At 37.4% G+C, this 16,604-nt stretch overlaps 1 protein-coding gene and 1 long non-coding RNA gene across 3 annotated transcripts in view; both read left to right on the forward strand.

Annotated features, from left to right (window-relative positions):
* The window catches only part of LOC148189245 (uncharacterized), a 52,024-nt gene extending 36,730 nt beyond the window's left edge, over positions 1-15,294 (forward strand). For both annotated transcript variants that reach the window (XR_015777099.1, XR_015777098.1), the window contains one exon: positions 12,077-15,294. This is a non-coding gene — a long non-coding RNA (uncharacterized LOC148189245). The remainder of the gene's footprint in view (positions 1-12,076) is intronic.
* foxb1a (forkhead box B1a) lies at positions 2,700-10,519 on the forward strand. Its single transcript, XM_042513920.2, has one exon. It carries the CDS (start codon positions 4,422-4,424, stop codon positions 5,361-5,363), a length of 942 nt encoding a protein of 313 aa, XP_042369854.1. The 5' UTR covers positions 2,700-4,421; the 3' UTR covers positions 5,364-10,519.
* Positions 15,295-16,604: the final 1,310 nt, after the last annotated feature.

The following is a 16,604-nucleotide window of genomic DNA, read 5'->3' on the forward strand; positions in this document are numbered from 1 at the left end:
AAATTTACTTTTTTTTTTTTTTTTTTAAAGGGGACTATTAGATATACTAGTAGATAGAGAGATGGATAGATAAACCGAGTATCCTCTTCAAGAAAATTTTGAACATCAAACACTTAATTTCCTACTTTCCAGAGAATTTATCAGCACCAGTTTATGATGTAAATGCATTTATACCTAAAATAAAATGAAATAAAATAAAATAAAAGATCTCCAATACGTTCATGTTTTTATATGGGGAGAGAGACAAATGCACATGCTCAAAATATTGAGAAATATTGAGTAATTGCTCTCATGCTACATAAGATTATATAAGATCATCAGCAGAAAAACCAAAAAAGAGAGACACCAGAGCCTGTCCCCATCTGATGGTCACGGAGTGAAACTGCTGCCTGAGAAAAAATGTCTAAAAAATAAAATAAAACAAAATAAAACAAAAATTAGAAACAAATGTGTCCTGTATAATAGTAACAAATAATAATAATAATAATAACTCAAATTGGGCCTATAATGGTCAATGTCTTCCCTTTTCATGTCTTCCAGCGTTTAATTGGATGAAACTATTCCCAGACAAATTGAATTAGATGTTCCCGCCTCTGTACAATTGAGATATCTGTTACAGATGATGTGCCGTATAATGAATGCCTAATTTATGTAATTAGACCATTAAGCATAATCCGAGCATATGTTGTAAATGCCCTGAGGTCTTCTTCCAGGTACTCCCTCTGATATCACCCAGAAACAGCTAATGGAGCGGGCTGCTGCGAGGACCATAATCCCGCTGTTAGATCAAATCAATAGAAAAAAAAATTACAAATTATGCTTTGAATCTGATTTTTCGTTCTTTTCTGGTCATAAATTCATATTCAAAGAGGGCAGCGTGAAGTTGGCCTTTAAGTAGAGCGAGCATCCCGTCATATAGGCTAAATTTGCTCTTGTGATAGCCCTCTCTGTCTGCTAATTAATTGTCATTCTGCTGAATATTCATACCTTATCATAAGCGCGTCCTTAATTGCACCGTAAAACATCTCTGGGGGCTGAAATCACCACGGACTTAATTAGCAGCCTATTGGTTGGAGAGTCACACAGTTCTGCAGCAGACAACAAACTACACCTGCTTTCAGTTAGCGTGTGTTTTAGAGGCCAGGTTAAAAAAATTAAAATAAATAAATAAAAATCCCCTTTAATCTACAGGCCTGCTCGCGATAATCTGCGTGACAACAATTGGAAATTGCGCTAATTTGCTCCCATAATTCACCAGGATTATAAATGTTTGTCTTGAAAATGCGAATTTGTTCACCTCTAGCAATGATTTGTCTATTTATGGGTTGATTAGTGGCCTAAACACACAATGCCTGCAGTCAGAGCTTCAAATATTCAGTCAGCAACCTGCTGTAAAACCTGGGGAAAAAACAGGTTTTTAAAATCACAAAATTAACATTCATGTTATCTTAAAAAACGTAAATAAATGTTAGAAATATTAAATCTTTTTTTTAAAAAAACATTTTTTAAAAAAAATTTCTATTAAATTATTAAATCTTAAAAAAGTTACAACCCAGTTTATTTATTTTTTTATTAAATTAACTTGAGCCCTTCCTAATCATTTAAATTTCTCTTAATCGTTACCTGAAAGGCAGATTTTTTTTTCTTCTTCATTTTTCCCTCCCTCCTCTTTTCCGCAGGTCTGGGTGGCAGCATATCTCAACTCGATTCAGTGTGACAATATTGTTTGGCTATCATTCGCTGCTTTAGGATGAATGGCATCGATCCTCTTTTAACAACATTTGTTTCCTATTGTGTTGTGGGGTGCAGCAGAGGAGGGCAGACGTGTGAAAGTGGCTGTTTGATTCTCTTTTTCATCCCCATGACCTCAGCTTTTGTGTCTCGTCACCCTGGGAATGTCACGCCTCACTACTCTACTTTAAGATGTTTCAGAAAGTGCCCTTTGTTTTCTCTCCTTTTTTTTTTTTTTGAAAGCTCACACAAAATTGTTCTTGGGGTCCCCCCTCCTGCTATAAAGGATACTTCAGGCTGAGGCACGGTTCACAAGTGCAATGCAATTTGGCTTATCCCAACCTTTGTTCGGGTTTCTACAAATGACCAAACATAGTGCAGACTTGATCTACTGCTGCTTGAACTCGGGAGTTTGGGGAGCAGCTAAAAACCCTATTCAGATTCAGAGTCATGGTGGTATTTTCAGTGTGTGCATTCGACGGGGACAAAAGGTCTACCAATATCCCATAACCCTGAAGCTCAAAAAGCCACACCGTCTGTATGTGAGAGCAGAGAAAAAAAAGAACGAGAAAAAAACTCTTTCGACTCCTCTGTGGCTCGGCTGGTTAATGCGAGTGTTGCAGGTTAACTTGCAAAGCGCTAACTTGGCGTGGCAGCAAGTTTGCAGTGCAAACATGAACAAATAAAAGTGACAAAGATCAGCCATTTGTATAGGAAAATCGTGCGTAAAAATGCTTTATGGCATTCAAAGGATTGCGATTTAAATTGCTCACATTAATCATATCAGAATTTTTGCACGTAAAAAAAACTACCTAGCCCCTTTGTGCACGGACATAGTAATGGAAGATCCAATAATATATATATATATATATATATATATATATATATATATATATATATATATATATATATATTTTAAATGAAAGAATGGATGTCAGAAGATGTTTGGCACTTGGCAGCGTGTTGTCATTATCCGCGCTGTTTGGGATGGCTGGACGGAGCCACTTCCTTTTGGACTTAAACCTTTTCAGTTGAACATTAATGGGAAATGACAGGTGTTAAAAGGCACTCTGCAGAAAAAAAATAATGAAACTGCAAACTGGAAATCTAAGACTTAACAAAATAGGCTTATTTTTCAGTTAGAATATATATTTGTAAACATCTGGCCTTTTATAATACAAAATGTAAAACTGTGGAATATTATAAAACATTTACTATATTTAAATAACATATTTTCCCTCTTTTTGTATTGATTCGGGGTTTGAGATTGTTAAACAGAGCAGGGAGGACGCTGTTCTTCAGCATGCTCCTGTTTCTGGGTGAAAACAGCTCGGTGTCCCCCCGCAATGCGATTCTTTTCGTAATCCGTCAGACCGGTGATGGGGTGCATTGTGGATTTATGGGGGGAAATTAGCATAAATTATGAGCAAATCTGCGTGTGCGTGTGTGTGGTCCCTGGCATTGCAAACCCTCCAAGCGGAAAGGTGGCCCTGGCCAAAAAGCTTGAATAGCAATAGCTCAAAATAGGCTTCCCATTTGGTTTTCACATTCATATAATTGACTTATGGATATTTTATACAGTTTTCACCACACCATCCTCAAGGGTTTATTTGCATTTCTGAAGTAGCTTTGGAATCTTCTTTTACATAAACACAATGGACCCGATTGCCTCATGAAGTTTGAGTTTGAACAGCGTTTGTTTGCATTGTGTTGATGTTTTCATATCGTCTACTTCCTCTGCGCAGCTCTGGGCGAAATTAGCAGAGAAAAACTAATAGTCGGCTCATCAACAAACTTGCTCGTGGCGAATTATTTTTGTGTGGCATTTGGTAAACAATATTAGGCTGTAATTAGGAGAGAAAAAAGAAAAGAAAAATGTATGTTCCCAAAATCAGTTTTCATTCAAATCCTCCGCATCACGAAAAACAGTTGTAGAATGGAAAACTGCACTTTTACGCACATAAACGGGTATGTTTTTAATATATCAATCATTAAAACACACATCTGCATTAATAAAAATGCCAGTTTGTGACAAAATAAAATCACAACATGCCGAATAATTTTTCATGTCCGTTCACATTCCTGTGAATTCTGCAAAGTCCTGCTGAAGAAGTATTAGCGCATACCTTCACACACTGAGTGCCATCGCAGTTCAATTCCGGTTGCCGAGCCTTTTCACCCCCTTTTTCTGTCTTCAAATGGAAATGATTTCCATTGGCCCAAGGTGTCCATGTAAATAGGTGTAAATGAAACCAGATTATGCCTTCCTCCCAGCCCCCTCCTCCCATGGCAATTGTCATGTGATAGCAAAGAGGTGGCACATTAATGGAGCGCCTCTACAGGGGTCTTTTCTGCTCATGTCACTACATAAAACTATCAGATGGTTAGAGGAAGGCCATGGAGGCATCCACTTAGCTCGTCTCGTCGAGGACGCCAAATGAAGTCTATTCAGCTCTGCTAGCGGGACAAGCTGACTTACTTTGCGAGAAAGACCCACAGCAGCCGTCACTCCATAAATGTGCACCGTCCGCCCGCCTGCACACCGCACAGGCGCCCGATCTGGCCGTTTTTACGCGCAGCGCAAGTTGCCGGCGTTGAAACTTTCCTCAGTTTTCATGAAGAGTGGCAAGCTTTCACCAAGGAATTAAGGGAAACTACTTTTTTAAAGTTGTTTTTTGAAAATATCGAGGATGCCTCGCCCTGGGAGAAACACGTACAGCGACCAGAAGCCCCCTTACTCCTACATCTCCCTCACTGCCATGGCGATCCAGAGCTGCCCGGAGAAGATGCTGCCTCTGAGTGAAATTTACAAGTTCATCATGGATAGATTCCCTTATTATAGAGAAAACACCCAGCGGTGGCAGAACTCCCTGCGACACAACCTGTCCTTCAACGACTGCTTCATCAAAATCCCCCGGCGCCCGGATCAGCCAGGTAAGGGCAGCTTCTGGGCTCTGCACCCGAGCTGCGGGGACATGTTCGAGAATGGAAGTTTCTTGAGGCGCCGCAAAAGGTTCAAAGTGTTGACTTCATCAGACCACTTGGCCCCGAGTAAGCAGTCGGATGCTGCCCATTACCTCCAGCAGCAAGCCAAACTGAGACTGAGCGCCCTGGCAGCCACTGGCACGCACCTTCCACAAATGTCCACCTACAACCTCGGAGTGTCCCAGTCCTCAACTTTTAAGCATCCGTTCGCAATCGAGAACATCATCGCCAGAGAGTACAAGGTGCCAGGGAGTCTGGCGTTCTCCACCATGCAGTCCATGTCCGCCGGGTACCCGCTGCACAACCAGCTGACGACGGCGTGGCCCCACATGTACAACAGCAGCGTGATTGACACGGCGGCCCCAATCTCCATGGCGAGCAGCGACTACAGTGCCTACGGCGTGCCCCTCAAGTCCCTGTGTCATGGGGGACAGTCCTTACCGGCGATCCCCGTGCCAATCAAGCCCACCCCGACCTCAATGGCCGGGTTCTCCGCGTTACCTCCACACATCCCCGCGTTTCTATCAAACTCTCCGCAGTCTCTGAGCCCGACGTCCCCGCAAACAGCGACCAGCCAAAGCAGCCCCGCGACCCCGAGCGAGACTCTGACGAGCCCGTCCACACTGCAGTCTGTGGCTGTGCACTGACCACATCAGCTGTCCCCCCAACACTGAACGAACTGCTGGCCGGCTCCCGGGCCTTCTTTACCAATCCCAAAGTTTCTATTTTCTGTCGTCGGAAACTATCAAGGCGAGTTGCAGTTGCATATCGAATTATTTGTGTATATGTGTTGAATGTGTCGCTTTAAATTGTGTCCTATAGGAGTCCAGCACAGAATCGCACAGCGAAGTATTGCTCTTGAAAAAATATAAATTATTTGATAGTTCTATTTTTCAGTTTGTTGTGAAATATAAAGCCACTGATGGGGATCCAGGGGACGGTTTGTTTTTTGGCACCATCAGCTCTGATTTGCTTGCAAATTCCCGTGGCAGTTTTTTTTCCTCTCCAGTTTTATCAAATAGCAAAACTTTTGCACCGTTTCTGTGTGACCACTGTAATGTCAATGAAATTGCGAGGCAATGGCTCTGTGTTTTTGTTTTTTCTTTTTAATTCCGGAATGATGGGTAAGGGTATACCAAATAGGAATAGGATTTAGATTTGTTCTTACCATCCCTGTAAAAACAAAACAAAAAGAAAAGCAAAATGAGTGATCAAATCTTTTTTCAAAATGGAAAAGTATTGTGAGACGTCCTCAAAATGCAAGATGTGAATATTGCAAATAACTGATACTGAAATGTTGTAAAATGCACTTTTTAGTTATACGTTTTTAGATATCTATTTTCCAGAAAATGTTCTGTGAAGCATTTAATTTAAAAGGCTGTGGTGACCATGTGTATCAGATGCTGTAAATTTGTATTTTTGTTTTGTTTTTGTTTTTTAGGTAAAGGCATGCATTCTAAAAATTTGTGTTGGTACTGTTGTTGTTATTGTTGTTGTTTTGTTTTGTTATTTTTTGTTTTATTTTATTTTTTGCAAGCATGCGTGCTTTTGAAAAGTGTGCAAACAGTCTGCAATGAATTGGAAAAAATGGTCATCGAAATATTTTCTCATTAAAAGTGAAGTAAACAATCAAAAATGTTTCAGAAGATTCTATCCCTTTTATTATTATTATTATTATTATTATTATTATTATTATTATTATTATTATTATTATTATTATTATTATTATTATTATCGTGTCTCAGATAGCAGTTATAAGGCTATTCAATTGGCAGAAAGTATTTTTTAAATCGGATATCACGTCCATTTTTCATACAATAATAATATTATGATGAAATGATAATAGTAACAATGATAATATTGATGATAATCAAATAGTCGTGTTGTATTGAGACCTGTAAATGATTTCAGAGTGTGAGAGTGGCAAAGCAGCATTGAGAAGAGAAACGAATCGTGCAGTCGATTAGGATGCATGGAGTTGCGATGCCATGGTCACAGCGCAGACAACTGGGCTCATTCATCAAGCTGTAGGCTAAACACAATTAAGCCCAACAATAAACATTTAGAAAAGCTGCACACAGTGTCCGAATTCATGTTGTTGCATATTTCCGACTTCAAATGTCACAGACGGCAATTAAACAAGTGCATGTTGATTTTTTTCCCCCCACTTTTTTTTTCTATTCGGGGGAAGTTTGTTCAACAGGTTTATAAATACATACGAAATTATCTTCAAAATGCAAATACCTTTATTATTTTATTCGATTTGTTTCCAGAATTAAATAATAATAATAATAATAATTACGCGCTTTATGTGGCTCCTCTGATAGAAAGCTGAAGCCCATTTCGGGGTATTAAACAAATACATTAGAATTCCGTCACTTTATGCAATCGAGTAGATCAAATAAAGGGTCTCGGGCCACTTCATTCTCCCTCATTCACTTGAATTGAAAGTGCAAAGAATAGCAAACTTAGACTGGGCCACCAATGTAGATTTAGCCTTTTTTCAGCGAGACAAAAAGACTGATTTTTCACAAACACATTGCTGACTGGGGAACTAGGAAACGAGCTGCAAGACCCTTTTGGAATTTAAATCCACCCCTCCCCCATGGACTGTTTGGACAACAGTGTTAGTTTTTTTTTTTCTTCTTCTTCTTCCCACTTTGCGCATTTGTGTGTGTAACATTAATTCTGACTCTGGATGATTAAATGTATTAAAGCTGCTACGGCAGATTACAAGCTTTAATTTTGAATCTGATTAATTTATTTCTGGCTGATCGTAAAAACAACATTTCAACCACATTAACAAACATATATTTCATTGGGCACATTAAAAAACCCAACAACTGAAAAAGAAACCTGTTATAACCATAGACTATACTACACATTTATACTTGTGCAATTCTTTTGTATTCATATGAATTTCAGTGTATCTCTGTCTCATTTGGTGTGTATTGCAGTTATAAATAAAATGTTAATGTAAAATATAAAGACTAATGTCTGAAAAGAGCTTTTGTGAATAGGTCATGCATTGTAAAGTCCTCCCAGAATGTGAAATGTAAAAAAAAAAAAAAACCCTAAGTTTTTATTTGTTGTATTATGTGCTACTCTAGAGCAGAAATATTAAATCTGCAACGTTAGTTATGTTTTTAAGACACAATGCACACTACCTTCAATGGCATGAAGTCTAGAAAAAGGGTGTCGTTTAGCTTTTGTGCTCAAAATGTTGAAATGAGCAAATTCATTTAAAAGAAAGAAAATGTGAAACCACAGGTTACAGGTGGGAGAGACAGGAAATACATATTATTTGCTATAGCTCATTTGACAGCCATGAAATCAAAATAAAATATTTGGAAAACTTGTTTTTTGTTTTCTAAATAAAACCTTTAAACAATATCTGTTTAACACTAGAAGCTTTTTAATCTACAAACACAGTCCTACAGGTTTTCCTCCAGGCATTTCTTTCCAACCATAATGCAAATAAAATGTATTCTTGTTATTTCAGTCCATAACACAGATGATATGTTCCATATTGTCAGTTGCATCACTTGTATAAACCAGAGTCTGCATTGTCCTTGTTCCCTCAACTATGTTCCACTTAGACAAAGAAGAAGGTCATCTCAGGCAGGGGATGAAATATAGACCACATGCAAAACCCCAATGTTGTAGTTTAATTAAAATAATTCATTAAAGTGGAGGCCCAAGGTAATTAGCATGTATAATTTATGATTTGCTTAATGCATTCAGGCAGTGGCCTCCGCAATAAACTCAACTTAACCTCAAGTAGGGAAATGATACGGACAGGGTCCTGTTATTTACTATGTGTTTATTGTTTGGATATTTGTCAAGAGGAAGCAAGTGTTTCATAAAACCCGTGGCCGTTATCTGGCTCCCACTGCACACAAACAACTTATTTGTTTATGAGTTTATCTTGTGGATTTATGCTCACTCATAAGAGGAGCTGTCACGTTGAAGGAGAGATATTGGGAATTGCCCTCACCTTTTTTTTTTCTTTTTTTAAAAAAATTTTTTTTGGCATATACGTTCACAGTCATCCTGCTGGTCACTTGGAAAAATAGTTCATGCTGGCTCTTTAAACTGACAGAATGAGGACGTGGACAAGGTAGCTCCTCTCCCCACAGCAGACAGACTGTCAACGCTGACTTTTAGAAGACGCAAAATAATCAGTGATAGACAAAACTTGCATTAATTACACTCTGCAAATGTGTCAATCCTTGACAAGCCGTTTGACATTTTGAAACATGGCTAGTGGCTATATTTTATTATTTCTTGCAAGTACATGTAGTTTTTTTTTCTATAAAAACAACAGAGTAAAACAAATATTTTCAGATGGAGCTGTGGATCATGGTAAACAGATTTATTTTAGTGGTAAATAGAGCAGCGCGGTGCTCTCCTGATGGCTGGAAAAAGGAGCTACTGAATGACAAATCCTTATTTTCAGACACTTTTATTTGAGAAACGATCCTTCTTTTGAAACCTGTTTTGATATATATGTTTTTAGTAAATTGTATCATTTATTAGATTTTGTAGCCCTTGTGTTTTATTTGACATAACAATAAATAAAATAAAATAAAAATGAAAATAAAGATAAAATACTCTTCTACAAGTGACCTCCTCACTGTGAACATCATCATTATGAGACTACATGGTTAACTCATCAGTCATAATGTGTGACTCCCAGGTTAAATACATTACATGGCTGTGTCAGAGGGCAAAGGGCAGGTATAGTGGGCAGCTGCAGGGAGAGGCAGGGGGATGCAGCCGCAGTATTCAAGGCTGGCTCAGCCAAACACCCATGTGTGCATGAAATTAGAGTGTCAACATCTGATTCATGCTGCTGGGTGGTGACTGTGAAACAAATTATGTCAGCGGGTGGCAGCGGCGAAATTCCACTGAGCTGCAGCAGACAGTGGCTGCCGTGGAAGTTACAGCAGGCCATAGATTGTGTTTTATAAACTGGGATGCAACTTTTTTTATGAGATAAATGCTCATGCTACAGCTTATTGCAAAAAAAAATTAATGAGAATATATTTTTTAAGGATTTGCAATGCATTTTCTGAGGGGCAGAGAGTGAGATTTAAGCTCTCTTAATGGAAGTGGGTGTCATAAAGGAGTTCTGCTGGTTCCAGGAAATGGGGTGATAATTGTGATTCGAGATAAGGATGTATATTGTCATTGACAGGGTGTGAGGTGCAAATGAGGGAGTTTCTACTCTAGCTATTGTCAGCAGCAAAACAAGTTTTTTAGATAAAAAAGGCACAGGCAGGAAACATTTAATTTCTTTATATGTAATTTTAAGAGGAAATACATTTAGCAAACAGCAAAACAGATGCTTCCTCCTTCTATTTCATCCCTTTTATCTCTAAACTCACATACATGTGGTACTCGGTTGCAAAATAGCTTGTTGTTCCACATTCCCCGATTCAGAACTGAACTAGGAAAAAATGCCGTTCTCTTACAGTGCACCTTATACATAAAATAATCTGCAAATCATTACAGCTATTTAAATGCCTATTTCAGATCTTGTTTTAGAGTATACATGTTTTTGATCATACTTTTAGACCATAATGTTTGTTATCCTGTAATTTTTTATTTAATTTTTTTTAGCTATTTACTTTGCTATTATTGTTTTTTGTTTTGCATGCATGCATGCATTTATTTTATATTTTAACTGTTATTTGTTTGATTGTTTTTAATGTCCTTGTTTGTGCTCAGCATTATTGCAAATGAGGCTCACCCTCGATTGATTTCCCGCGTCAAAAATAAAGTTTGCTGTTTCTCTTGATGTTTCTGTTTTCTTTCTTTATGTTCACTGTTTGGTGTTTTTCCCCAATCTGAACAGAATATAGAGATGTTGCACAGATTGTGATTTTAAACTGTATGAATTAAACTGACTTGACTTAAAAACACGAAATGTGATATTCTTCTGGCTGGTTGTGCAGCGACAGTCGCTGACACATTTTTCACCTTACAGTATGTGATGCAACACTTTGCTGTCTCTGTACATAGATGGATCTCTTGTTATTGGCTCCTGAGCGCTGGGCGGGTTGAGGCAAGGTGAGACAGACGAGCAGCAGAAACTCATTCATCAAATTATAGGCTCCAGAGTCTGTCAACCTCAACCTGCAGCCATCACATATGACATCTGACTTACACGTGCTTCATTTTATCTTAAAAGTGGGGTTAGCAATATTAAAATGTGTAATATTTGGGATTTTTATCCACATACTCTTATTCCATTTTTTAAATTACTGATCAATCTATTCCAGTGTTTAATTTGGCGTGCCTGTGAAGGGTGTGTTCATAGCAAAAGCGTGTGCTCCGTCCCAGCTTGTCCTGTCTAGTCTTGTAATAATTATGTTTAAATTTAAAGAAGTCAGAGTTCGACCAAATGCTTCTGTACGCAGAATCTCAGTGTGGGAAGCCGGCTAAATACAAACACGCTGCTTTAATGAAGGTACTTAACAGACTTGACACGGCAATGTTTTTGCTTCTCGAGTGCTTTAGCTGTTAGGTGTTAGAACTGTAACAGATTCTGTGGATTTTAGCAGCCCGCTGTTTCCCCTTTTAAATGTGGGACGAAAAGCTAATTTATCACCTTTCCTTGGGATCTTATCATACCCTCTCCAGCCATAAACTAACACTTAGAGAGGACTTCAAAGGTGTGCTAGGTAGCAGAGGTGAGAAAAAGGGCCCACATCCACTTGGGGCCAGTTCCTTCCAGAGATGAGATGGAGCTGATTAGCAGGAGTGTGCAGCGAGCCCCGTGGGGGCAGCAGCTGGAGGAGCACTCCCCACGGGAGAAGGGAGAGAGGTGTGAGTTTTGACAGCTCCTGTCTCTCCCCTCTGGATACTACAGGGTCAGGGCACCCTCAGCGGGCTCGGGCTCTGCACTGGATAGGAAGTCAGCAGTAATTGCCATTCAGCCAGTGGGACAGAAACAGAGGCAACAATAACCAGTGAAGAACACACAGCCCATTTCCTCTTTGTCTTGATGTGTTTGAGGAAGGATGCTACCTCCTCTTCTGACAGAACAAAGCTGTAATAAAGTTCCCGCAAATACAATCTTGCAGAAGTTGCAAGAGGAAGACGCATCTTGCTGGTGTTGCTGTGCACTAGGGGCCTTTTCCTACCCCGGAGTAGGCCCAGATGGCTGCTTGTTATTGCATAACAAGGCTGTATTGTCTTGTTAATGTAACTTCATGTGTCTTTGATGTAATCTCATGTTGTTGTGGCCAGTGTGAAAATCCCCTATCAAGTGCATGATCCAGCACTGCACTCATTGTGCTCGTGATAATCTCCTGCATTGAAATTCCACTTTGGTCCTTTGTTTCTTTGTTAGCGGACACAATGTGAGGTTAATTAGCAGCCACTGGTAACCTCTGCGTTCCTGGATCCTTCATCACAGCTGAAGTGTACTCTTTGCTGGCACTGACAAGACCAAACACAAGGCCTGGAGCCAAATGGAAGTAAGCAGAATACAAACGCAGCAGCAACTTAATCCCTTTCAAACTAACAGGCCATAGTCATAATATATCATATCATGGGTTGTGATTGCACTGATGCTGTTACCTGCCCGACGCATGCTACTGCTGCCATATTATAAGTCATACTTCTACTTTTATCACACATTCAATTATTGTTGTCACATACATGTACTTTAACATATGCATGTTAAATATATACAATCATTAACTACTCATATTAATATCTGTATTTGTTGCTGTTGTTACTGTGCATATCTCTCTAAGAGCTGAAAAAGTAAACATTTTAATAATAAAAAATAGTAATAATATGACATAGAAAAATGCCATAGTTTAACATGTAGAAAAAACTGATAATAAAGTCATAATTTCAAATATCAAAAAAGTAATTGTACAGTTTGTCAAAAAACGCCATACTATAACATGACAAAAACCTGTTAAAAACGTTCTAAAGTCGAAAAATGTTGTCATATAGCATATCTACAAAACTGTCGAAAAAGTCATTGTTTAAAATGTATGGTGTGCGATGTGAAAAAAATTGCTGGAAAAGTTGTCTTTTAAAATCTCAAAAAAGTCATAGTATTGTCTTTCAAAAAACGCCATAGTAAAGCATATAAAAAAAACCCCTGCTGAAACAGTTGTCCCATCAAATGTCAAATGAAGTCATGCTGTAGTATTCTAAAAACGCCATAGTATAAGTATGTCGAAACACAACTGAAAAACTCGACATTTCGAATGTTTAAAAGAATCACAATATACAGTAGTATGTCAAAAAACAGCATACTACAGTGTGTCAACAAAACTGCTGAAAAAATCAACAAGGCATGCAGACAAAAAGCCACAGCATATCAAAAAACCCTTGAATAATGTATCCTTTCAAGTGTCGAAAAAAGTCATAGTGTAGTATGTCGAAAAATGCCACAGTATCTCATTTCGAGAACAGTGTTGAAAGGGTCAATGTTTTAAAAGTCAACAAAAGTCATAGTACTGTATGTGGAATAAATGCCATAGTTATAGCATGTTGGAAAAACTGTTGAAAAAGTGTATGTTTAGAATTTTTAAAAAAAAACATAGTATATACGTCAAGATACACCATGGCATGTCAAATAAACTGTTGAAAAATGTAAAATTTAAAATGTCAAAAAAGGTTAAATGTAGGAAAAAGTCACAACATAGTATGTTGAAAAAACGCTAAAATAATTGTCATTTTGCATGTCAAAAAACGCTATGTTGAACAAACTGCTGAAAAAGTTGTCGTGCTGAAGGGTGAAAAAAGTCATAGTACTGTATGGCAAAATAACTGCCAAAAAAACCCAACATACCATACAATAGCATTTTGAAAAAAACGCTGAAACACTGGTTTTAAATGCCGTAAAAAAGTTATAGTACAATATAACAAAAAAGGCGTAGTGTAACGTGGAAAAAACTGCTAAAAATTTGTCCTTTGGATTGTCAAAAATAGTCATAGTGTAGTATATCAAAAACTGCCATAATGTAAGTGGTTAATGTTTCAAATGTTGAAAAAAGTCATAGTATAGTATGCTGGATAACACCACTGAATAACATTTTGAAAAAACTGCAGAAAAAATATTTGATTCAGTAATTGAAAAATGCCTCACCATAGCATGCCCAAAACGCTGCTGAAAAAAGTCATGGTATTAATTGTCGTGAAATGGCATAAAATAGCAGGTCAAAAAAACTGAAAAAGTGAATGTTTTGCATGTCAACAAAAGTCATAGTATAGTATGCTGAAAAAACTGCTGAAGAAAGATTTCAATTTTGAATGTTAAAAAAAACATTAAAGTGTAGTATATGGAAAAAAAACCATAGCATAGCATGGCGATGCTACTTCTGAAAAAGTTATCATTTCAAATGTTGAAAAAAGTCACAGTGTATTATGTTGAACAACGCCATAGTATAGCATGTTGAAAAAAGTCATAGTTAATATGTCAAAAAATGCCATAGTATTGCAAAGTGGTTCCCAGCTGGTCTTGCCAGTGTTGGGCTCCAAATTTTTCCTTAGTCATTAATTCAAGAATCACACATTAGATAAAGTAATGCATTTTCAATTTTATTACTCTGAATGCAAACAACACATTGGCTTAGAACACAAAGAAATAAAACATACTGCAAGAATACACAGAAACTGCAAGTCACAAAACACGCTGACTTTTACAAACTTGCCACTTTTTCGAGTCACAGAATGGACTGCGGCCAACCAGTTGGGAACCACTGGTATGACATGTTAAAAAAACTGCTGAAAAAGAGTTCCTTTCGAAAGTCCTCTCTCCTTCTCTCTATCATATTCACACTGCACATCACTGTTTGGCTTCTGTTCTAAATCGTCTTTGTAGCCTTTGCAGATGGATCATGGGTTGTGGTTGCGCTGATGCTGTCATCTTGCCCAACGCCAACCACTAATGCTAAGACTATTAGTCATACTTCTACTATTATTACACATATAGATATTATTATCACATATATTTTACTGTATGCATGTTTCATGTAACTGTCAATAAACTGCTATTATTAATATTCGTGTTTATATAACTGTTGTTATCATCATCATTGTTATTATTGTTGTTGCTGTGCATCTCTTACTCTCATTTTCAATTTAATTTAAATTTATATTACTTTTTAGTGAGACTGTACACAGTACTATGTTGCAAAAATATGTTAATATAATCCGTACAAAAATAAACATATATGTATATATACACACACACATATATATACACACGCATACATACAAACAAACATATTATATATGTCTCATATTGAATGTTGACACAAAGCATGTGTTTTGTGTTTGTTTCTCTCTCTGTGTGTATGTGTGTGTGTGTGTGTGCGTGCGAGTGATATACATCTGCTGTATAAGTAATTTAATATTCTGTAAGGGCAATGAAGTAACAGCTAACAACAATATATTGATACGAAATCAGACTTATCAATTGTAAATACATGATGTCTATGTATCATTTTGTCAAATTGATTACTATAGTTTTATTATTAAATAAACAAAGATGGCTGCCGGTAAGATGTCTTATGTTGTTCTGTTCTTTCAATCCGTCAAATATCTCATCAGAAACTTAACATCTAAGCAGGACAGAAAGTTTTTTAGCTTCACAAGACTATCAAGCTTCAAGTTGTGGGGTTATTTTCTGCAATTCTTGAAGTTTTGGACACTTTTTTATGATATGTGCTTGACAACAATAGCAATACTGGATTAACCTGGAATGTGAGTGAATAATCAACCAATCTGAGTGAATAACCAACCAAAAGAAATGGCAACAAAGAAATTAGCTGAGGACATGGAACAAGTGAAAAAGTCTCTGAACTTCATGTCTGAGGAACTGAGTAAAGTGGCAAAACAGCAGATGGGCCTACTGAATTTAACTGATGAAGTGTGTCAACTGAAGGCTGTGATCAAAGAATCAAAGACAAAGACAAGAAAATTGAAGAGGTTGCAAGAAGAGTGGAAGATTTGGAATGATATACAAGAATGGATGACTTGATGATATCTGGGCTGCAGACGACCCACCGCACCCACACACAGATCACAGCAGGTGATAAGGAGGGTGAGGATGCACCAAGAGGTGAACTGCACTCACTTGAGCAGCAAGTGTTCAACTTCTTCAACAACAAAGACATTCCTTTAGTCAGTAAAAATATAGCAACTTGTAACACCTTACCCCAAAAACAAAACAACAGGCCATACATCATTCGATCTTTGAGCCGAAGACACAAAATTGGTGTGCTATGGTTTACAAAAAAAAAAGCTGAAGGGCACAGGGGTATATGTGAATGAAAAAGTCAGCGTTTCAAAATGATGAAAACAGCCATAGTGTAGAATGTCAAAAAACAAAATTGAATAACATGTTGAAAAAACTGCTAAAAAGATGCATCCTTTGTAATAGATGCATAATAGATGCATCCTGTCAATAGGCATAGTGTCTATGATTTTTTTTATGTCAGTGTGGACAACATACTATACTATGGCATTTTAACACCTTCTTGGACGACATACTATACTATGATGTTTTGTATGCTGTTTTTGAATGACATTGTGTAATATTTTTATTACACATAGTATGGTATGACGTTTTATGCCATTTTTAAGCCGTACAACAGTATGAATGTTTAATGTTATTTTGAACGACATACAATAGTATGACATTTTTATGCGATTTGGACGACATACTTCAGTATGAATTTTTTCATGCAATTTTAGACAACATACCTCTGTATGTAGTTTTTATGGTGTTTTGGACAACATACTATGCTATGATGATTTTATTCCAAATTTTTTTTATAGTGCGACTGTTTTATGCTATTTTAGACAAAATATTGTAGTATAACATTTTTATGTATAGTATGTCAAAAAAT

Source organism: Plectropomus leopardus, chromosome 7 (assembly GCF_026936395.1).
Source record: "Plectropomus leopardus strain MGB_pleo_1.0 chromosome 7, ASM2693639v1, whole genome shotgun sequence".
Classification (NCBI taxonomy): Eukaryota; Metazoa; Chordata; class Actinopteri; order Perciformes; family Serranidae; genus Plectropomus; species Plectropomus leopardus.

Bases quoted from the DNA above. Each gene is read 5' to 3' on its own strand.
- foxb1a (XM_042513920.2), top strand. From the start codon at position 4,422: ATGCCTCGCCCTGGGAGAAACACGTACAGCGACCAGAAGCCCCCTTAC.